Source organism: Triturus cristatus, chromosome 3_1, assembly GCF_964204655.1.
Source record: "Triturus cristatus chromosome 3_1, aTriCri1.1, whole genome shotgun sequence".
NCBI classification, from domain to species: Eukaryota; Metazoa; Chordata; class Amphibia; order Caudata; family Salamandridae; genus Triturus; species Triturus cristatus.
In genome coordinates, this window is record NC_140583.1 from 666,600,092 (window position 1) to 666,624,827 (window position 24,736).

The 24,736-nt window shown below is 42.5% G+C and overlaps 1 protein-coding gene across 1 annotated transcript in view; it reads left to right on the forward strand.

The window, feature by feature from the left end:
• The window catches only part of CEMIP (cell migration inducing hyaluronidase 1), a 908,751-nt gene that overhangs the window by 767,649 nt on the left and 116,366 nt on the right, over positions 1-24,736 (forward strand). The window contains exons 15-18 of the mRNA XM_085644720.1: positions 4,200-4,269; positions 8,007-8,135; positions 13,903-13,988; positions 19,571-19,702. Of these exons, the coding sequence (XP_085500846.1) occupies positions 4,200-4,269; positions 8,007-8,135; positions 13,903-13,988; positions 19,571-19,702 (417 nt within the window). The remainder of the gene's footprint in view (positions 1-4,199; positions 4,270-8,006; positions 8,136-13,902; positions 13,989-19,570; positions 19,703-24,736) is intronic.

Here is a 24,736-nt window from a genome sequence, read left to right on the forward strand (position 1 = left end):
CCTGTGCGCGTGAATTTAAAAGATAGTCTAAAAGTAATAATATATTTAGGACCAGCTATGTGGCGCACACACTAAGGTGCAATATGTGGAAGAGGATGTTTTCCTCTAATGGCTCATTTCTCTGGATATTGCGAAGCACACCCTAGGTACACTCAGTGCATTGGGTGGGACCCGATGATGAATCATGCCACTAACTAGGTTGGTGGGGGAGGGTCTTCATAAAAAATCAAATGTATTGTCTTTCAAACAAACACACACTAGGAGATTCTACCCTGTAGCTAGTTCCCTTTGATTTATATACATGGATGGGATTTTAACCATAACCAGCACTTTACTCTTCTTAACGTCTCTCACTTTGCTTGGCTCCCTAGGATTGCCTCCCACTTGGACTTACAGCCAGTCTAGACACCTTTTTTAATATGTCAAAGGGCCCCATAAAAGTGAGTTAGCTGCGCAGTCCCAGCATGCGCTTACGGCACACTGAAGGCATGCCTAAAGCAAGCCTGTGTGCATGCAGCTGCATCTGAACCCAGCCCGTGGTTTGCCTCTCCGTTTGGTGACACTGAACCCAGGAAATTTAAAAAATGGTCTGTCCCAGCATCTGCTATACGGTATCTACAATGAGCTAGAGCTAGTTACATTAAAGATGCTCCACAGTGAATTTCCACTCAGGACTGCAATCAACCAATAGCTGGATCTAACTTTCCCTAATAAGGTGGATTCTCACTCTGAAGTCCCATTAATCATGAAAGCTCGAATCAAGTTGACAGTCTTGCTTTGTATCCTTCGCTCTGCAGTGGCTCAACAAGCTGAAATATTTACTCTTTTTAATCAGTACACTTCACAATTCTTGTTCTTAAATACCTCATGATTAACTCCCCAAAGTACCCCAGTTCCGGAACAAATTGATTCCACAGATCTGTGAAATCCTTCAAGTGAGCAGTGTGGGCCAAAGTGGTGATGGGGTAGGAGTCGGTTATTGAAATCAATTGCAGTTAAAGTCGTGTGAGTCAACGACCATTCAAGTTGTGTTAATTTGATCTCAACATTAGGTTATATTTGTACCCAGGTCAAGCTTATCTTACCTGGCTTCCCCCTCACTCCCCACCAGCAACATTTGAGCTTTCTGTGAAGAAATGAATATTTCTATCCTGCAAAGTGACAATATTATTTCACTTGAGATGTTAGCCTAGGGCTGAAAACTCCTACTGGTCACAATTTATATTTTAAAGAAAATCCTGACATTTTTTTTAACAAACTTTCAACCAGGGAACCAACTAATTCGACTGCTCATCTTCTCGGACCCTCATTTGCTACCCTGGAGTATCTCACAATTCAAAATTCATCTCCTTGATCTGCATAGATCATTTTGCCATTCCTTGTGCTCTGTGCTTTCCTATGTTTATGAAAAATACTCTCAAGAAGTTAGTAATCAAGCCACATTTATGGGAAACATTTTCAGTTAAAGATATTAGGCATGAAATCTCCTTTTCTATGCGATTCTCACTCTCAAGCTAACTCAGAGACAAAACCCCACCATTCTTTTAAATGCAACTATTCGGTAACTCTTGCTTTAAAGTAAGACTTTGCCTCTTCATCAAAAATCTAATCCCAATAGAAGAATGGACAACCTATGGTTCTCCTCAGAACTAGTGGAATTCAAACTGAAGCGGAGGCAAAATTCCAAGGGCATAGAGGCTATTTAAGACTTATATCTAAAAGTGAAAAACTACCACCTTAAATGTAAAGACATAAAAAAGCTTGCTTTTTGTGTAGACTTATAAATGCTCCTAACCTATCTAAGAAACTTTTTATTATTGCGAAGAAAGTGCAAAACCGCACATCTCTTCGCAATGATATGCCATCCTCTGCTGAATTTTCGGAAAAACTATCATAGTTCTTTATGGATAAATTTGCTTCTGTAGGAGAACACATACATTTAGAATTAATCCCTTAACCACCCTTAATAGTCTGTTTGCCCCCCAAGGATTGGTTGAGGCAACCTTAAAACAATATTCCTCCTGATTGCACCTGATTGAAATTGCATCCAGTAGTCACCTCTCAGGGTCCACATTAGCGAATCAGATAGCTAAAAGCGTGGCCAACATTTGCAACTCGGTGCAGTTTTGAACTTGTAAAGGCAGGCAGTATCGATTCTTTTCATGGTACGGTAGACTGCATTAATTTGTGCTTGCTGCATTCAATATTTGAGTTAATATCAGGGAACTGACCCACACGACCATAAAACAGGCCCACAAACAGCCAAAAACACTGACCTGTCAGACTGTCCCTATTGGTCTGCCAGATTGCCCTCCAGGCCACCCCAACCTTGAATATATGGAAGAATTTATGGTTATTCTAGCAAAAAAGTTTTTTAAAATGTTAACTGATCTACTAAGACTGGCTTGGAAGAAAAGAGTGGGCAAACCTTACTACAAAGACCCTCATTGGATCTGATGAACCCTAAGAACCCACCACTTTGCTCCAATATTTTTGTAAGCTAAAAGAGAAATCCAACAATATTCTGTATCCTCAACAGGCAGATTTCCACCCTGGAATGAGCATTAAATCATGGTAGTCTATCTCTTAGATGGCCTACTGATATTAATGGACGGAGAGGATCCAGGTACCCTTGCGCCCCTGGACCTCTATGCAGCCTTTGACAACATTGACTACAGTATCTTAATCACAAGACTCAGGGAAAGTTGCATCAAGGACACAGTTCTATCTTGGCTAAAAGATTTTGTAACTCTCACGAAACAGTGACTCCTCTCTTCTCAGAACCCATAACTATTGATAGTGGTGTGCGTCAGTGTTCAATTCTACCATCATTGCTCTTCTACAGCGATATGCATCCACATTAGCTACATATTCCATCAGATGAAAGTGAAATTCTGTATGTATGCAGAGGATACTCAGGTCATTTTTTACTTGCGCCTTATTCGAAATCTTTCCCTAAATTTGAATCACTGTTACCTAAACATTTGATGGTGATGCTTTGGTGGACGTCAGTCAGTTTTTAGAAACTGAATCCCATCAGAACTGAGGTACTTTTACCATCTCTAAAACGCCAGATAAATGATTTGCACTGGCCCGTTTCCTTAGAGCCTTGCCTGCTGTAGCCTCCTGTGTACAGAATCTTGGGATTGACACGGACTCAAATCCGGGGCTTCATCCCTGCGTCTTAAATGTGGCCAAGACATGTTTTTTCATTTGAAATCTCTAAAAAAAAATCATGTCCCTCGTTGAAAATGATTTGAGGACTCTTGTGGCCATGGCACTGATGCAATCGACAGTAGATTATGGGACTGCCATATTATTCAGACACTTGCAAGAAATTGATGGCCCCTCCACATGTGTGCGGGCTGAGGAAGCATAATTCCGTTTCTCCTACACTTTCAGAATTACACCGGCTCCAAGTTTAGAAAAGAACTACTTTTAAAGCATTGACTGTTGTTCACAAATCTAGCCTTTGCAAGCTAAAAATGCACTTGTTATAAACTCGCCAGACCATTCTGATCGCAGAATAGGTTCTTGCTTCAAACCCCTAGGGCAAGGGTTGCAGCTTTCAGTGGCAAATCTTTCTCTGTTGCAGCAGCAAAACCTTCCAATTCTCTCCTTTTTATTTGCAGTCAGTCAACTTTATTTTCATTCAGAAAGTCGCTGAAAGCATATCTTTCTAATCTTTAATCCCTGGTTATTTAGGATTGTTGTTTGGTACTTTTCCTAAAACGTTCACTTTAACAATATTCAGCACCAAGAAACGTCGGTGACCGTGCGTTCATAAATGCCAAAACCAATAACGAGAATGACTGTAAATCAGGCGCGAGCACTGGAGCCAGCCTCTTCCAAAGAGCACAGCGGGCTGCTCTCACCGCAGCAGAACTCCCTCCTGGATTGTAGGGAACGTGGCACCGTTGGCAGGATATTTTTCACTGCTTGCTTTCTGCTTCTAGCTTTTCAATTACCGCATGTGTGTAAAAACAAGCTGCAGCTGCCCGAGTCCTGGCAGGGAAGTTAAGATGAGCTTTGTATGAAAGAACATGTTGTCATCTGCAGAGGTTTGATGGTCTCTGGAAGTATGAACGTGGGATCTCGGTGTGCCTGGCACTTGTTCTCAGTTGCATAAATGCCAGCTTTCGCGCTCTGTTCTGACCCCTGGTATCATGTCACCCCCCTCTTCTGCTTGATCTTTGCAGCGCTGTCTCCACCTTCTGGATGGCGAATCCCAATAACAGCCTGGTGAACTGTGCAGCCGCAGGATCAGAGGTAAGAGCAACCAGATCCGCCAGTGGTGCGCACGTGGCACGGAAGACGCTGACAACTGGTCCTAGGACCGCGCGCTGACCTGGTCACTTACCCCTGTCTGCTTATTGGAATCAGATCAGAACATCCACTCGTACAGAAAATATCACTCGTACAGACTCCATATCACCACACCATGGGGCATATGTACAAGGACTTAATGTCACCAGAACGTCACTTTTTAAGACGTTCCGGTGGCGTTAAGTCCATCGTCTTATTTACAAGGTGGCATTAACCCGCCTGGTAAATAAGGCTCCATTCCACACTACACTTGGAGTGAAAGGGGCGTGCAATGGGTGTTGCAGTGGGCATTCCGCTGCAACACCTATTAATTTTGATGCTGCCCCTTATTTACAAGGGTGGCGTGAATATGGGGCAGTGCCAAAATTAAGACCGGAAAAAAAACTGGTCTTAACATGGTGAAACCAGGAGAAATGTATAATTTCTCTTCATTTTTGCTGCTTCTATGTGTGCTGCATTGTGCAGCACACATAGAAACAGTAAATTGCCATGAATGATTTTTTATGTGCAGGAAGGTGTCCCTTACTGCACATAAACAATAATTAAAAAAATACAATTTGCAACTTTTATATGTGTTGCAAAAAGCAGCACCATTCGGAGTTACAAATCGCCATTATGGATTGTTTATGTGCAGGAAGGTCTACCTTTCTGCACATAGACAATCATTCCCCTCCAATGCAGGCACCCTTGCACTCTGGTGCAAGGGTGCCTGTGTTGGCACCAGGAAGCTTAATTTAGTGCCAGCGCTAGGGAAAACGCAGGGGTGCACGTATTGTAAATACAGCGCATACCTGTGTTTTTGAACTGATGGAGCCCGGTGTTGGCAGTTTTCGAGCTAACCCGCGCTCCGCCAGTTCATTGTACATATGCTACGATGTGTCACCAGTGCAAGCTTCATCTGAGCACTCACTTTGTGACTAGTGCAGAGTCCATCTGAGCACTAACTGTAAGACAAGTACAGACTCAATCTGATCACTCATCATAGCACCAGTGCATACTCAATTTGAGCACTCACTGTAGGACTAGTGCAGACTCCATCTGAGCACTAACCGCATGTCAAGTGCAGACTCCGTCTGCGCACTAACTACACTTCAAGTGCTGACTCCATCTGAGCACTAACTGCACGTTAAGAGCAGACGCCATCTGAGCACACACTGTAGGACTATTGCAGGCTCTAGCTGAGCACTCACTGTAGGACTAGGGCAGACTCCATCTGAGCACTAACTGCATGACAAATGTAGACTGCATCTGAGCACTAACTGCATGGAACATGCAGGCTCCATCTGAACACTCACTGTGGGACTAGTGAAGACTCCATCTGAGCACTAACTGCATGACAAATGTAGACTGAATCTGATCACTAACTGCATGGAACATGCAGGTTCCAGCTGAGCACTCACTGTAGGGCTAGTGCATGCTCCAGCTGAGCACTCACCGTATGACTGTACGACTAGTGTAGACTTTAGATGAGCCTCACAGTATGGCTAGTGCGGACTCCAGCTGAGCCTAACTGCATGACTAGTATAGACGCTATCCAAACACACACTCTATGACTAGTGCAGACCCTTTCAGAGCATTCACTGTATAACTATATGACTAGTGCAGACTTCAGCTGAGCACTCACTGTAAGACTAGTGGAGTTTAAAGCTGAGAACACACTGCATGACAAGTGCAGACCCTTTCTGAGCACTTACTCACTGTATGACTAGTGCAGACTCCAGTGAGCATCACTATGTGACTAGTGTTGACTCCATCTGAGCACTCACTGTATGACTTGTTTAGACTCCAGCTGATCAATCTGTGTATGACCAGTGCAGACCCCACCAGAGCGCTCACTGCATGACTAATGCAGACACCAGTGGAGTGGCTCCATCTGTGCACTCCCTGTATGTCTTTTGCAGACCACCACTGGGCACTCACTGTATGCCTAGTGCAGACCACAGCTGGGCACTCACTGTATGCCTAGTGCAGACGACAGCTGGGCACTCACTGTATGACTAGTGCAGACTCAAAATGAGCACTCACTGTATGAAATGTATTGACTCCAGCTGAGCTTACACTGCATGACTAGTGAAAACTCCATCAGAGCAATGTATGACTTGTGTAACCTCCTGTTGAGCACTCGCTATATGGCTAATGCGGAACCCAGCTGGGCACACACCGTATGACTAGTGCAGACTCTATGGGCCCGATTCACAGAACTAACTTAAGACAAAATCCTAAACTTACTACCATTTTGGTATTCACAGAAGGCACTTACTCATTTTGGCATTCACAGAAGGCACTTACTCATTTCGGTATTCATAGAAGTTAGGAGTCCTAACTTTAGGACTCCTAAATGCCTTCTGTGAATACCGAAAGTCTTAACGTTAGGATTTTTCTCAGTTTAGGAGTAGTAAAGTTAGGACTCCTAACTTTAGGACTCCTATTTTTTTTTTTTAAACACTTTATTAAGTTTTCATGAGAAGGAGCATTGGGTTACAAATTGCATTTATCACTCATTTCGGTATTCACAGAAGTTAGGAGTCCTAACTTTAGGACTCCTAAATGCCTTCTGTGAATACCGAAAGTCTTAACGATAGGATTTTTCTCAGTTTAGGAGTAGTAAAGTTAGGACTCCTAACTTTAGGACTCCTAAATGCCTTCTGTGAATAACGAAAGTCTTAAAGTTAGGATTTTTCTCAGGTCGCTATTGTTTTCAACGCATATCCCAAAGTCAAGAGTCTAACATTTCTCTAACAAATGCTCTGCTTCCATACTTTTGGCCAGATTTATAATCTGACGGATGGCCCGTTTCTCCACCAGGGTGATGGAATAAATTCTCTGTTGCACTGACAGAGGTATCATCCAACAGATTTACAAACAACCGTCAAGCAGGCAGTCATTCCCTAAAGTATTGCCGGGAATCACCATTATGGCAGTTCTTGTCAATGCTTTTTGCTGTTAGGTGCAGGGCTCCGTCAACATGACGGAGCCCTGCACCAAACTGTTTTCTTTTTTGTTTTCAAAAAGAAACTTCTGTGGCAGAATTGTCTTTTTGAAAATGAAAACTAATATGCTCCTCTTACCTTGGGAATCCTCTTCCATGGCGAGGGTAGCATTGAGCAGTTTTCACTGCCCCTTACTGCCAGGGTTTTCCTGGCGGCGACGGGCAGAGAAAATTGACCCATAATTCTGCACATCTAAACTAGGTGGCTGGAATTCGAGCTCTGCCTCACGATGGCCCTTACTTCACTTGGCAATCGGAGGGACTTAATCATGGCAGAGACGGAGTAGTCTTTGCTGTGATTAAACCCAATGTTTAAGGCGGGCTAACCAATATGTTGGTAATAAGCATAGTCTGTCGCCGTTGTGATGGAGTATGCTTGCCGTTAACATATCAGTCGGGCCCTTTGTCTTTAATGAGGCAGGCCTCCTGCAACTGATACATGTAACAAAGACCTAACATCGAAGCCTTCCGTGTGAAGTAAACCTCCCTCCACAGGCTGAAGATCTCCTCACAAATCACCCATAGAAAACACATAATATGTAGTGTTTCATGTACCAACTAGCAATATAAGTGTTTTGGTTTGATTGCCTTTTCCGGAAACCACTCAATAATACTAGAAAAATATTTATTTTCCAACTTGTCCCTTCAGAGTGCTTCACCTTTATGTGTGTTTTGTGTATTTCTTTTACAGGAAACAGGGTTTTGGTTCATTTTTCACCATGTACCTACAGGACCATCCGAAGGAATGTATTCTCCGGGTCACTCTGAGCACATTCCACTGGGGAGATTCCAGAACAATAGAGCCCATTCCAACAACAGGGTGAGAATTCTGTGCATAATGGAAAACAAAGACATGTTTGTAACTAACAAGCAGACTAGATGACATCAAGTAAAACACAAGACACTAGGCTCCATAGAAAAGACAGTCGCAAATATAATCTCTAAAACACATGAGAAAAACTATCTCAAGAAGCATGGTAAGAAAGACTTGTGGTAGCCCCAACAATCCTTCTGTGATGCCCACACTTCCAGAATTAGACACAGATACTCAGGACTTGATTCACAAAGGGCCTTCGCACTGGTGGCGGAGGCCCCACAGTCGTGGGGAAGTCTCCACACTTGGGGCTGAATCTCCGCAATGAGAATTCTCATTGCGGAGATTCCGCCACAAGTGCTGAGACTCCCCCACGACAGCGGGGCCTCCGCCACCAGTGCAAAGGCCCTTTGTGAACCCGGCCCTCAGTGAGGGACCGCTTTACCTAAACAGTAATTATTTAGTAAGAATCCAGAAATTAGAAGAACAATGTGAATAAATGCACTCTTATTTCTGAATAAAAAAAAAATCGAATATTCACACCCTCAAATATATATAATTGTATAATATTTAGAATTAAGCTCCCTGTTTATCGTATATCAAATATAACAATGACATGCATAAGCAAGCGTTCACAATATATGTTGAATCAAAAAGTAGCTACAGCAGGGGTCTCCAGCCTTTTGTGTAATAACAGCTACTTATGTTATACGAAAATTATTGCGAGCTACTAATAATTATTAGTGTTGTAATTGTGACCACATCAGACAAAATCACATTAGTAACTATCATGTCCAAGGTTGCCAGCAGTGATCACCTCAGTGATTTGCCAATTAGGAATGCCTTCTAGATAGGTAATACAGCTCCACTGCCCCTGCACGAAAGTAATCAATCCCCGCACATGATTTATCTCTCAAAAACTACCTTTAAATATATTTTGGAAATTCAGCCATTTTTCTCCAAGCATCAGCTCATGAGTTCTGATAATATACACATTTTCATCTTGGAATACACATTTTTGCCACACATAAATTAATTTAACCAAGCAAAAAGCTCTAATTTAGAAGGCTGGAATGTACACAGGAGAGCTACTGTCAGATAGCTGGAGAGTTATTAGCAGCTCACAAGCCACTCATTGGAGAAGTCTGTGCTTCGGTGAGAGAGCTGTGTCTGCAAGTACTGACTTGTGCAATGTTACCAAGCTCACACACTCAGGCAAATTTCTTAGCACCAATGGTTGTAGAGGACTATAGCAGCACACAGGAATATTGAGATTAACAAAGGAACACAGGCATGGTGGTACAAGTATTCTTCCAAACTAAACAACGAGGCATGTTTCCACCCTACTGCCAGAGGGCCAGTGTTTACTGCTTCTGTCGGTCATCTGGCACCCAATGCTGGTGGCACCCTAGGATGTTCCAAGGAATAAAGCAGCAAGAGGACCCCTCTTGGCTAGGCTGCAGCCTTCTGTGCCAACTGCTTGTACAGAAAAAATCACTCTTATAATGTAGTTCCTGTTCCCAAACCTATAGTACTCTGGAGAAGAAAATGATTTGGAGAATGGCTCCTGTTGACTTAAAAGACATAAAGGACTTTCCTCTTCTAGATGGCATTGACTGCCATAGTCCCCTTCATGCATACCAATCAGGATGCTGTCTCACTGCAATTTGGATTGCCTAAGACTCCAGGCTCCTAGCCCTCTTGAATTCTCGGGTGCCACTGACACAGTTGATTATCAAATCCCACTCAAGATGTGCAGCAGATTTTTAAACATAGTCCAAGAATAATGATGGCAAAAATGACAATCATATTGAGCACTAGTGTATTGTCAAGAACTAATTTAAAATGTATAATTCCTTGTCAATATACGTGACTCAATATCATTCTGTTAGCTTTGACAAATGTATACAATGAACCTCTAGAGAATTCACAACTGTCTGATAATAGATAAATTAAACAATAACTAGAAATTACATTTAGACCTTTGAGCTTTTGATGATAAAATTATAAAAGGCACATAGTCTACCTCTACTCCAGAATCCAGGTTCCATTTCAATCACTCACTGTGTTGCTTTTAGGAAGTTAAGGAAGGGCTATGTTTATTTAAATTATTATCAGGCTGCAGATAGCAGAGCCCCATAATGAGCAGTGCTCCACTACGATTTATGACCCATGTGAGTCACAGAGGTTCAGAACAGAATCACTGAGGTATTTAACTCTTAAATAACAATCTTTCACTACTCAATATTGGAGCATGAGAACACAATTATATTTCTGAATGCTTTTAAATGAGAGAAAATTCAAATGAAAGGTTAACTTTATGATCAAATTACTCTTCATTTTAATGTTCTCTCTTTTCAAAGTGTCACATTTACAAATAGCAGGCATCTTCCTCCCAGTGGCAATTTTTATTAAACATTGTCAAACATGTTTTTCTCTACTTTAAATTAAGCCAATTAAGTCCTATTGTTTTATGAAGCTTGTTTCTTCACTTTAAATTCCTCACACTTAAATAAATGACTGCACTTTCCTGTTATAACTATAGCACCATGTCTACAGGCCACTGGGAGTAAAAGGCCTGCTGTTTGAGAAGACACTTTAACATGAGAGAACATTAAAATGATGAGTTTTATGTAATGCATATGAATATAAAGTTAACTCTTTAATTGAACTTTCTCCCATTTCAAAGTATCACATCTACATGCAGCAGGCATCTTGCTCCCAGTGGCTGGTAGACACGCTGCCCTATTTATAACTGAAAAATACAAAACAAATTGTATCAAGTGCAGAAAAATGTTGCTTATTATGAACATTTTTGCAAAACATGTTTCTGTACTTTAAATGTCTCCCATTTAAAAAAAAAAGGTAGATTATCTGTGTTGTACATGTAACAGTCCCACATATGGTGAACGGTATGTCCTGTGCCCCAAGCACGTACAACACAGGCTCTCAGTCACCCATACACATATATCCCATTCATTCACACACATGTTCATGCTTCCCCACAGACCATGCACTCACTGACGCACAAGGTAGCCGTATCACAGTACCCCTAGTCACAGTCTTGTTTTCAAACCATAGTATCGGACTCCATGGACATTAGGTTTTAAAGTCAAAGAAGCTGGGTGAAGGGGTGTCTGCTAACAATGCTCAAGTTACTTGGTCTTCAGTAGCTCACAACGATTTACACTGATCAGAAGTTGCACTCCTTACAGAAAAGGTTGGGGACCAATGCACTATACAAATGTCACACATCAAACATTCAAACACAAATACATACACACATTTACATGGATTAGTGGAGATCTAACTAGGTGAGAGCCCAGTGATATGCTCCCCACTCTCGACTTCATGAGATAAACCATTTAGGGAGTACATTAAGTACTTACTCAATAACACACTCAAAATAACAACAAAATGGTAACCGTGTTCATCATTCCACCTTCATGTGGACGCATTTAACTCTCAGCGATCAGGCTAATGGTATGTTTGCCCATCAGAGCCAGATATGGAAATCATTAAGTATTGCATTCCTTAATGGTCCAATACACAAAATCGTTCTGTCTTAGTAGCCACTCAACACTAAGTGACCTCTGCAGTCTCTTTTTAGTGTTTACTACTGCAATATGCTGATGCGCTGTTAACAATACATAACCTGACAACCATATAGGTAGAAGCTAAACCTATCCAGACCACATGGTGGATGACTGATAAGTGACCGCACTGGAACAAGACTTTGTACATAGGTACAAACTACAGTGATATGATTATGGGTTTGCGTCTTTACCTGATATGATTACAGGTTTGCGTCTTCACATAGGTTTTCCTCAAACACTTTCACAACCCTAGAACCTTAGTGAATATGTGGTCCTCTCAAAACAACCTGCTCTGCTCCCTTTCTCTTTCACAGGCACTGCTAACCAGAGACCTACTATGAGATACTCTTAATCACCCATTGACCACTTCAATTTCACTGAACCTATAGGTGAACAAACTGGAGGTCGCACTGGTATAGCTATCTCTTTAGGAACCCCAGTTATATAGATGTTCAGTAGGGGCTTATTGCACACCATGGTTTGCAGTGATGAACGAAATGGCATGGATATACTCAACTAAGAAACGTGAAGTTTAGTTAGAGTCTGGAGAAAACTTCCACCACTACTTGCCACGGCTCCAATAATGTTTTGGAGCTACGTGGAGATAATCAAAAAAGATGATCAAAAAAGAAGAAAATAAAATGATGTTAAATGAAAGCAACATGAAACTCGTCTATCCGTTTTTGTAGATCATCAAAGGATACAAGGCTATCTATTCCAGACTAGTAGAGTATGAGCATGAACAAACCCCCTTTCCATTTGGATGAGTATCCCTCAAAAAGTATTAAACTATTTCCCTCCCTTTTTGTCAACACACAATAAATAAATCCAAAACTCTTCCTCTCTATGTCTCCTATCCGCAATTGCACAACATGAAGTACAGACAATGGATCACAAGACAAGGAAAGAACACCAGGAAAATAAAGCTCCTACTGCTTTGCCCCCATCATCAGCAATGGACTGCCAGCCAATCTGAGGCTGACTCTCATACTCAAACCTTCCTCTTCTGCAAATACTTCCACACCTCCCCGAGCAGCTCTCATCCCATGCTCAGATGTCCTTTCTCTTCCTCCTTCCACCACATGCTCTGAGTAAATATGTTTGGATCTTCCACCTTCACTCTTGTCTTTACTTCACAACCATCTGTGAACTACCTTCTTTAGTTTTATAACTGACACGTTACCCTCGTGCTTTGTTACCCTTGCGCTGTTTAAGCCTTTTTTACTCTTACGGTTAATGTTGCACAAGGTAAATATCCACAGTATGATAAATCCGTCCAGTCTGCTGATGCGGTGGGGAATATATCGTTGGTTGCAATCATGACAGGAGCAGGAGGAATAGAGCAGAATAATGGTCCCACAGGTATGCTTTGTCAGTATCTATTTGTACAAATCTTAAAGAACCAGGTACAACTTTAATAACTGGGGAATAGCGGAGGCTGCAACATCCCATTAGATACCAGAGAGGTGGGGGGTGACCCCAACCATTCAAAGAGGCCCCTTTCAGACCAAGACCAATGAATATCTGTGAGATATGAGAGACTTGGGGGCTCTCATCACATTCTTCAGGTGGGCCCCATCATTTTGCGTTACACCACTGAATAACTGGAGGTAAAAGACGTTAAATAAGGCCATAGCTAACAACAATATACAAACATTATGTTCTTCACTGCACGATATCAGTGCACCAAATTCTGTAGAAAGAGGCATTCCACCTCCTACAGAATATGATACAAGGACATCAAATATCAAAGCATGAGACTAAAACATAGAGAGGCCTATGTATGAGGCCGTTTGTGTCACTCTTGCACCATGCAACATAGTGCAAGAGCGACGCAAACCTAAAGACAGATTTTTGAAGGCGCGCAAAGCCTCTTTGCGTGGCTCCAAAAATCTGGAGTAATGCAACTCAGCTCAAATTGCTACGATGAGTTACTCTGCCCTGGGAAGGCCTTCCATGGGCGTAGCATGGGTGATTTGCAAGTTCCAAGAATATTGGCTAGACCTATTATGAGACATTACAATAAAGGGTCCATGGTACAAATTGATTCCATTAAATGTTTCTCAGAAGCCTTAGATTGTTTCTTTCTTCCTTTTCTTCAGTTTGATGTGCCTGACTAAAGGGTTGGAGAACATTGACCAATCTGTTGACCCAGACAAGTCTCTATTTTTTTACAGGCTGGTATGATGATTGACAACGGAGTGAAAACCACTGAAGCAAATGCAAAGGATAAAAGACCCTTCCTGTCCCTAGTAGGAGCCAGGTATGAACTCTGACACAGCACAATTTTGACATGTTTTTGCATGAATTAGGACATAGAAAAGCTTTTTTAAATGTGGATGCACCTTATACTGTTTTGTAATACTAAAGTATTTGTGTTGTGCTAAAATCCGAATCTGCTTTTCAAGTACTTGACTTGTTAGGTCGACATTCATCTCAAGCCAATTCCAGCCAATATGGGAAAGAGATATTATTACATTTAATCGTGAAGGTGAAGGTGTGAGGATCCAGTCTCTACTTCAGATGGAGCTCTTTCCAGAATCATCACAGAGATCTACCTACTCTGGTGATTATAGTTAGGGGTGAAAGACTGTTCCTTTTGAGGGTCATATTATTCCTCTCTTTGGCACACAACAAATTAAGACGGTGTTTACTATGCTTTTGCTGCTGTCCAGATGGATGTGGCGTATAGTATGTCTGTTTTAAACATTACTCTTCATGCAACAAACTAACCGTGAAGGCTACGTTATGTAGAGGAAGCGTGCCATCGAATGGGTATCTTTACCACTGTTCTGCTTGACCCTGTGTGGACCATGTGAAACCTCTTTCCAGTTGCTCAGGTTGGACCACTTACAAGACCTGACAATAATCTGCCTTCACTCCTATAAACGCTCTGCCCATTGTATCTCAATCATTTGTCTTCGACAGTAATTGGGACCTCCAAAGAATCCTTAAGTAATTAGTCTTGGTGAACTGTGTTTATTGATTGTTCCATTAACAACACTGAGCTAAAGATATTAGGTAAATGCAGGGTTTACACTTTCCTCACCAGTACCTTCATGAAGGCTGATAAAATCTCCTCACTTTGCTCGGTTTTTCCCACGGTGGAGATAAACTTGGTAGGGCCCTGCTGCAAGCCACATTTTCCGGGTCAGAATATCCTACTAGCAACAGCCATTCCCTGTGCAGGTATAACGTAAGGAGGGTGGATGAAGCAAGAAACCAACATAACTGTGACGGCGGGCGACAGCTCAGGTGTGGCAAGGGTTCCGGCAGCGACATTATAGAAGATAATCCGCAACACTTGTTTTTCTCCAGTTTGAGGGTACAGAACAGGAGACATAGGTGTGCTGTAGGAGCAAAGGACAGTGGCCGGACAGGGGAAGGGAATAGGGGACAGTTGCTTAGCATACTAGGAGGAAGCAGTGAGAGGATGGAGCCACGGAGCGTTGTGGGGCAGGGTGATTGGGTAAAACGAAAGAGGGGGGGGAGATTGGAAAGAGCACCAGCAAACTCCATCCACAGTTGGACTGTCAGTGGTCCATGTGCCCTGCAGAATTACTTCCGGCCACAGTACTGGGAACAAAACAGTGGCTAGAAGGGGAACAGTAGTCGAATTTCCTGTTTTAGTTGATGTAGCCAATAACGGAGCAGTATTACTTGCGTAAAGCGGATCAATATGCCACTATTAAGCCGATTGGACTCTCCACCATCTGTGCAGATCAATAAGCACCAGTGCAGAATGCACGCATGAGCAATGCATGCATGCACATTTGAGACATCCAGCTACATCCTGCAGCATATACATTTCTAATATAGCACTCCAATAGTTTTTGGGGCTACAGGCGCTCAGCACTACGCCAAAAACGTGAAAATGCAAAATGGAAGAAAGACTGTCCATGTTTGAATGGAGAGGCAGTGGCTCGAAGATCAGGACTCGGGCATCTGCACCTCTGTAACACAGAAGAAGGCCTCATAATAAGTAACATGTGAAACGCGGATTCTGCAGCCATTCTCACAGAGCTGCTTGAGGGGGTGGTTTTAATTTCCGCTAATCACACACTGGAGGGCACGCGCCGTATTGTTGTTCTCTGGAGCCCTCTTAATGAAAGAAGACATGCGCCTTCATGTCCACCAAGAGCCAAAGCTGACTTCTTCCTGCCACAGGAAAGAGCACAAGAGCGCGTTTTATTTTAATAAGGGACAAACGGAGGAGTGCATCCTCATTTATCTGCCCTTCACATGTATGGCTTTTAAAAGATATGTTTGACATGGGATATTCTATTTAAGTTGCCGTTTAAAAAGTAGCAGGCAAATAAGTACTCCTTTGAAACTGAGTGATAGCGTCTACATTTAGATCAAGATATGAGGGGACTGGGGCTGGGGAGAGCAGCAGCGCTGTAGACTACAGTGGAGGCTTAGTTTGCAGCTAAGGGCATCGTATAGACTCCGTTGCAAGCGCGCAAGAGCGCGTGGAAAGCCGATTTCTGCATATTTGCCGCTTTATCCGCGTTTGTATTTTACCGGCAAAACTGCTTGCGCCATGCAGTGTTGTATAGCATCAGTAGAATGGGCCCGCATCACAGGTTTAAAAAAAAAAACATCTGCCATTGACGACAACAAAAGGCTGGTGGTAATTGTGAGGGATTTCAATATGAATACCGGCAAGACATCATGCTCAACACGCTTGCCTTGAAGGTAAGTAAGGCCGGAGTAAACCACAATCACGCTGCTGGGTTCAGCGTCAATTTTTAAACGGTGATCTAAGTAAGCGCCTTGTGCCTGCTATGAATACCTCAAGCAATATCCCAGACAATTCTAACATTCCCAGCATCTCTGGGGCTCAAATTACCGGTTCCGCAAACTGCATACTTGATAATTAAGCCTGGGCGGTAAACTCCACTCCGCTCGCGGAGTTTGCAGAGTTTTCCGCACCCCACATTACACGGAGCTTGCGGAGTTCCGAAAAACTCTGATCCGCGTAGTGGAACGGAGTTTTTTCGACGCTCACGCTCGTCAACATCAAGTTGGTGAGCGCAAGCGAGGAAAATCCACCTCCTGGTGAGATTTTTCCTCTTTCGCGCTCTTCAACATCAAGTTGGTGATCGCGAGCGAGAGAAATCTACCTCTCAGTGAGATTTCTCAACGCAGGCAGTTGGATTTCTCAATGTGAGTGGTCACGTATGCTCACGACTGCTCGCGTCGAGAAACCATTCGTTCGCGTTCAGAAAACTGCCTCTCAAGTAGAAAATCTATTTGTGCAGCAGAAAGGAAGCAGCGCCTGCTTGCGCTGTGCATGGTGCCGTTCGCTATAATTTCACAGCACGGACAAATACCCGGCGCTAAAAATTGCAGCAAACAGCATTGTTTTAACGCTTTCTGCCGCTTGGGGAGCTCCGCATAGCGCGCCTGATTTTTTTTGTTGCACTTATGCAGATCTCTGCGAACTCCACCCAGGATTACTGATAATTACAGCGGCCCTGGATTTTAAAGCGGTGTTGCAGGAGCTGCAGACTGCCGCTCTGCTCGCCTGTACTTTTATGGCAACATGAGCAGAGCTGCAGACGCTCCTCCCTCACCTGCTTACCTCCCTGCACCCGTTGTGCCTTAAACTCCCAGGTCTCTAGAAACAACCCCCACACATTTACCATCTGCTTCATGTAGTGGTAACTGTGTGGACTTGGGCCTATTATTTCTCCGAGAAGGGGGAAAATGTACAGATTTGGAAAGGTATTCCATGATCTGCATGCTATTCCCCAATCCAGAGGAAATAATTAGCAATCCCCAGATTAAGGCATGGGGGTACTGACTGGAACCAGTGTTTCTAGCCTTCTGTTGTGCACACAGTCAAATCTGGGGGCCTCGTAATGGGGGCATTAGTGTCGTAATACAGTAAACCCTTATAATGTAGCTGATTGGGGGATAAAAAGGGGCTTGCTGACTGAGGTTGATCAAGATTAATCTATTGAGCTTTATCCATACAAAACTGATGTCTAGATTAAAGGCCTCTCTTGCAGTCAAATTCTTACTTGTAGCTGTTTTGCATCCTGTCTTTTGTTACCTCATTGGGCCCAATGTGGGCCCACCATTGCTCCCACCCAAGATAGCCATTGCGGGATTTGGTCTATGGCCCTGATGGCTTCTTTCATGTTCCCTCTGTCTCTATTTCATCTCTAGATAGCACATTCCAGGACTGACTATGTCAGTTTGGCTGGTTGCTTACAAGACCCACACTGCAATTTCCTCGGTTTTCATAATGATCTTAAGTGATAGGTTGAATGCTGTAGGGAAACATTTTCCACTTCTCGAAGAGTGAGGACACTTCCAACAATTCACCCAACCCCTACTTTTTCCTAAACCCTGACATGAAAAACACTCAGGTGGTGATGCCCTCAACCACACCTCTTCTTATATGTTTCTGCCTAGTTCCTTCAGCCTCTGATGTAATCCCATCAGAATCTTTCTATAGGTCCTACCTGGGCTATTCATGCCCCCTGTTGAGCTACTTGAGCCCAGTTCTCTCAGGAAATGCAACCCTTCTGAAAAGTATATCCCCACACTTAACTTGCCTTCTAAGGATATTTTACATTAATTGATGAGGTCATGAGGACTCTTCCTAGCGCCTACCCATACTATTGCCCATACTCTTACTCCTATACCAGTGGCAAACAGAGCGTGGTCTATGCTACTCTCTACGTCCTTTGACCTATGCCGCATTTTCACTTTTAGCCTATGAAACATTTTCCTTTCCTTACTCCTAGAATCCTCCCTAACCACTCCAAGAGGAGCACGCCCAACTCCACCTTTATAGTGACTCCTGCATTAAAACACTTACGCCATCATTAATATCGTTCCCTTCTGCATCCTCTTTCTTTTGAAAATCATTCTGCAAACTACAATCTGAAAAATACTTTATCCACTTGCCGAAATGCCAACTGACCATTTTTCCACGTATGGCATTGGGTCGTGAAACTAGTGTTTTGGTTCTCTTGACGCGCACTCCCCGCCACCACAAACAAGGGACCCATTGGAGCAATGTTCTAAACACTAGCCTCGGACTGATATAGCACTTATACTGTGAGTCAGTTCCAGGAATGAGGCGTAGTGTGTCACCTGTTCTCTGAGTGCTATCCTGAGAGTTCACACAGACATGGGCGATATCTGCATAGGCTTTGTTGTGTTCATTCTCTGGACCAACCCATCTAGTACCATGGGATGCCTTTGTTAGCGGTGCCTTTAAATCTTTCTATGTTATGATGCGACGACCTATTGGGTCCTCAATTTTTATGTTTGCACGGATGTACAGTAACCTGACACTCTATTGGGCCTTCTATGCGCTTTAGAAAAACACAAGGAAAAACATATAAAAGAATCAAGTAGGAATGCTTTCTATTGTTGGTACTATGTGTGAATATTGCTGTCCACATGCTGTATGAGTGCTATGACTATTGCACACAAGAAGTCCTGTTGTGAGCAGGCAGGATATTATCATGACTGAGTGATGTAGACAATGTGGTTTATGATGCACAACAAAATATAATCAGAAAATGCATAGCCCTCCCCCACTTCTTCTCGCAACTTCTCAGCCTGTTCTCCTAAAAATGAAACAATCAGTTTAGGGCAGTGGGAAAGCGATGGCCCACCGAGGGAGTTATACGATCAAGGCCTGGGTGATGATGTCTCTCAGGGAAGAGAAGGCTTGTGAAGTGCCGTAAGAAGTGGCAGGAGAGAGAAGGGGGTTAGAAGACTAAGCTCCGAGTTCAGATATTGTCAGGCTTTGTTCAGCCACATAGTTTTGCATTGCAGCCTACTGAACAGCGCATGGCCTCTCTTGTCTCTTTATAGATATGGACCTCACAAAGATGCGGACCCTCTGAAGCCCAGGGAACCTGCCCTGATCGAGCACTTCATTGCTTATAAGAACCAAGACCACGGCGCCTGGCTGAGGGGAGGGGATGTGTGGCTCAACGACTGCCAGTAAGTTTTGTCTATCGCGGTGACACACTATATGCATGCTGTGCACAGCAGTGAGATACACAATCACAATCAATGTAAACTTAGATATGGACATTTTATGTCTTCTCATCATTGCGGCAAATGTTACATTCCTCCAAAAAAGGTAGATTTGGGATACTCGGTATCTGAAATATGTCCTGGCTCCTAACGTCCTTGGAACATGCCTGTCTATAGTTATTTTGATGTGGGAAAAAAACATGTTTTAATCCCCTATATGTTGACAATTCTGACAATATGTTGTAACCACATGGAAGGAGTAAAGTCAAAAGATGGTGAAGTGCATATATCACAAAACCATCTTTTTTCCAGACTCTTGCTTTACTTGAAAGACACCTGTGTGCTCCATCACACCAGCTTCTCTTTTTACTAGTTGTGTCTGTGCAATTTCCTTCACCCATATGGTCCCCTACTTTGTTTATGAGTAAGGTTTTCGAGCCTATCAAGTAAACCAGAGAGGGGAGTCTGATCCTCTTCAGAGTTTAGAGAGCCTACGCTCTTGTTCCTACTTGAATTAGCATTAATATAATAATGCACTTTACTCAGAAAAAGAAACAAGCATTGGCATAGCCAATAGGTCTCGCCTTTGGGACCTTATATGTGTTTAGCCATGCAACAGTTGATGTTGTTGTACCAAGGATATTGTACTGCAAAACTAAACACTTATAAGGTCTCAAACACAAGCTCCTGCACTCCCATGGAATAATAAATGTAAAATACAAAAAGTAAGTCCCTGAATGTAGACGTCGGAAGGATACAAATCATTCAATATAAAATACGGTAATTGCATAAGAAGCAAGCAAATGACATTGACAAGAAAGCCAGCCAATGATATGCAGGGGCTGATCCTGTATTAACAATAGGTGTTGGGTGTATCAGAGGACTCTCCCTGTAAAAAAAGGTGTTAGGTGTACAATATTGTCACTGCATTTAATACATGTTATCCTTATTTGAGAGATCTTTGTATTAAATATAGGCGTAGCCTGCATCAACAGGTTATTTGTTTTGAAAAGAGATGCTGTTTCCAATAGACAGCTCGCATAATTAAAGCAGGGAATTGTTTGAATTTGATGACTGTTAAAAAGAGGCGCTAGGTGTTTAAAGAGCTTTCTGCATTAAACTGGTGTGCATGCATGTGTTTTTCTGTATTAAATAGTCGTTGTCTACATTAATGCTCTTTTCGTTTGAAAAGAGGTGCAGAAGGCTCTCTAAATTAGGAAAGAGGTGATTCTGTAGACGAGGACTCAATATTTAAAAGAGGTACTGCTTGTGTAAAAAAAAAAAAAGAAATTAAAAATAGGTGCCGGATGTGTAACCTGGTCTCAGTATTAAATTACTATCTATATTCAGAAGCTCTCTGTGGTCAAAAGAGGTGGGTCCTGTCTCAGAAGGCTTTTTGAATTAAAAAAAGAGGTGCTGCTGTATGCTTTGAGTCTTTTAAAAAGAGGGTCTCCCTGCAGAAGAAAGCTCTATGTTTAAAGAGGAGTTATTAGGAATACAGCATTGCTCTGCATTAAAATGCTGTGCTGTCTGTATTAGAAGTTTATTTGCCTTAAATAAGAGGCGCCAGGGATCTCTTTATCCTGGTGAATGCTCTGTTGTGCATGAGCACTGTGCCGCTTGCTGTTAATTGGTGGGACACGCATGGTGACATTCTTGTGCAATGTAGTGGCTAAACAGAATCCGCCCGCATGTATGAAGGAATCCATTATCAGCAGATCTAGAAGGAAGCCAGCACAGCAGGTAACAGCTCTCACCCGTAATAATAAGACTGACATTGTGTCCTTGGCGAATGCAGCAGTAAAACAAGGAAGAAAGAGGCAAGCAAAAGCGGAAGAAAGTTGTAGGCATATAAGAGAGATAAGTAGAAGAGGAAGGGAGATATAGGAGAAAAAAAGAGAGATTTTCGAAGAACAGAAGAAAAAGCAGACACGGGAAACAGAAAAGGAAACAAGCCCGCGAGTTGTGCGTGCACTGGCACAGCAATCATGTGTATGCTGGCCCGGGAGTGGTGCGTGTGTGTCTGCGTGCACGCGCAGTCTGCTCTTTTTCAAAGCACATACTCATGCTTGTGGCACGCTGCTGCGCACTTCCGCAAGCTGTATGCGCCACAAGCACGAGTATGTGCTTTAAAAAAGAGCTGTACGACGGCTAAAGGTCCTCCTATGCAGTGCATGCGCGCTGCGTAGACGAGAATTAAAAATAGGAAAGTTTCAGTAAATTAAAAGAAAATAAAATTAGTATAAATTTACACACGCTGTGCAAAATTTGTCTAATTTGTTTTAGTGTAATTACACAAAATTTCAAGACACTTCAGCGGAATTATGCAAAGTGCAACTGTCCCTTAGCGCTATATTTTAGCTCAAAATGCCTCTTCATGTCAGTTTTGTAAGCAAGGATGCCTTTTTGCGCTAAAAGAATCACGAAAAACACAATGGTATCAAAAAACATCTGTTCATATTCTGGTTGTTTACGTTATTCCCAAGTTCCTGCACTGTAATTTTGCAACAGACTGTGGTGTAATTACACATGACATAATGTCATAATTTCAGGAATTTCGAATAACAAGTATAATGCAAAGTTCATAAAATTACAGCAATTATACCATCATAATTTAAATTGCAACTAGACCTAAAAGTTACTCTACTACTTGTCCGTGAGTGGAATGTTTAGTCTGGTTCAGAATGTAGTGGCTACCCACATCATATTCAAACACACCAAGTTCACTTACAAGAGGGGAGTAAATGGCTGCAGGTACTTTAATGAGCTCTGAAAAGCTATACAAGCCTGAAAAATATCCAAATAATCTACTGATATCTTAAGGTTCATTTTTATTGTAGCCATAGCTTCTCTATTTTGGGCCATCCCCCTTCTTAGGAGATATGTTGACTTGGCTTGTTCTCACACTAGTATAGACAGTATTTTGTGATTATAGGTCATGTATGCATGATACTTCTTATGTTTATGACTCCATCTGGTACTGGAATCCAGGAGCAGCAGCACCTATGTTCATGGATCACTCCCCTGCATTAAAAGACTCATTCACAGTGGCTGTGTCCACAATCTAGTTCAGGTCACCTAGTGAAAAGGGTTGCTTATGTCTCAATGGCTACAAGGACAAGCTCATCAAAATTATATGCAAGTACACAGAGCTCATTTGGAGAGGCAACCCACTCACAGGGGGAAAGATCTCTTAATCATCACTCATTCTGACACTGATGCCTCTCTGTCTCTCTCACACACACACACACACACACACACACACACACACACACATCGGAAATCTATAGTGGAACACACTTAGCACCTTAACTGATCCACCTGGGTTGAGAGAGCCCTATCAAATGGTAACACCTGGTGGGTCTGCCAGTACACTGCCGCAATACGTTATTAGCACTGGGCTAACCTCCAACTCCTCCAGCTCCCACAACTTGGTGTTCATTGAATAGAGTTCTGGGGCACAAGGTGGCTACTGCTTGACAGAAGCTGACATGGTGATTGCCCTTATGTATATCACGTTTTACGTGAAGGCAAATTGCATGGCACCGAGCCGCATCAGGGCACAGGTACCGAATATTAAACATATAGATGAGGAAGCCTTGACTCCATAACTTCAGTACAACACAGTAGAAACAGCAGAAAGATAACATAGTTCTGAAATGTGGTTAGGCTCTATGTGTTGAAACGTTGTTTTTTGTTTTGGCCCAGTGCTTTTCAGGGCCCTGTGCTCCTGCGCAAAATGTATGTATTGATTCTTAAAGCAAGCCTGCTATAAAAAAAAATGAGCATCTTGCATGGATATACCACCTACATGTCCATACTACTATGTGGTGCCAGATGCCATGTCTTTTCTTTCCATGGAGGACTTTTTTATGCTATGAATCAGGTGCCCATAGCACCTAGTAAACATGGGAAAAGTGTCCAGTGGGCCCAGCAGTATGTTTTTGAACCAGCCCCCCACAACAATTCCCACAACAAATTCTGGCAGGCCTGTTTGGAACATGAAGTCCTCAGAGATATGCATACCATTGACCTTGATGTGATCAACAAAAACTCTTTCACCACCAGAGGTCATATCTTCGTTCCTCCCTAAAAACCATTGCAGTCTCCTCCCTTGGTCTGTGAAAATCTGTGTAACAACCATTCACAACAATCACTCACTCTAAAATAAATGAGAATGAAGTCTGCTGGATTCTCTGATAGAGGCCTCATGACCCCACTCCCACCCACACACATTTTTTAGCAGCTGGAGAGGAAGTAGGATGCACAGGGTAGTTCTGTCTAACATATATAATTTGTTGTTTATATCTTCATAAACATTGATCAGTGACACTGATCTTCCTACAGAAGCTCATAAATACAATGATCTACTGCGTCGGAGCTGTGGGTGGGAGGACAAATGGAACAAGAGAGTATGGAAGGAAGTGGGAGAAGGACAGAAGGATTGATGGAGAGGTGGACACATGGATGCAGGGATGGATGGATGAGAGAGGAGAGGATTGATAAATAGATGACTGATAAAGATTGAGGAGAATGAATGCTATATGGATGTGTCAATGATGGAGTGGATGGGTGAATGATGGAGTGAATGGAAAAAGACAAAAGGTTGAAAGGAAATGGAAAAAGAAAGATGCACCAAGACACAAATAAGGAAGGAGAAAAGAAAGGCTAGAAAATACACTAAAGAATGAAGAGAATGAAAGAAAAGTGGATGAAAACTGAAAAGATAAATAAGGATAAGAGTCTAAAAGAATAGAAGAGAGATTTATGGAAGGAAACTGAAATAAATTTAAAAAAAAGAATGAAGTAAAGAAGGACAAAAGGGTAGACAATGAGGAAAAGAAATGAAACAAAGGTGCAAGAAATGAAGATAGGAGGAACATTTTCTTTGAAAATTGAGGTCTGAAATTTACCATTTGGGCCCTAAAAAATGTTTTTCTTTCGATTACCCTCGGGTGGAACAATCCCCTGTGCGACTGATGGGCTTGCTTGTCCTAC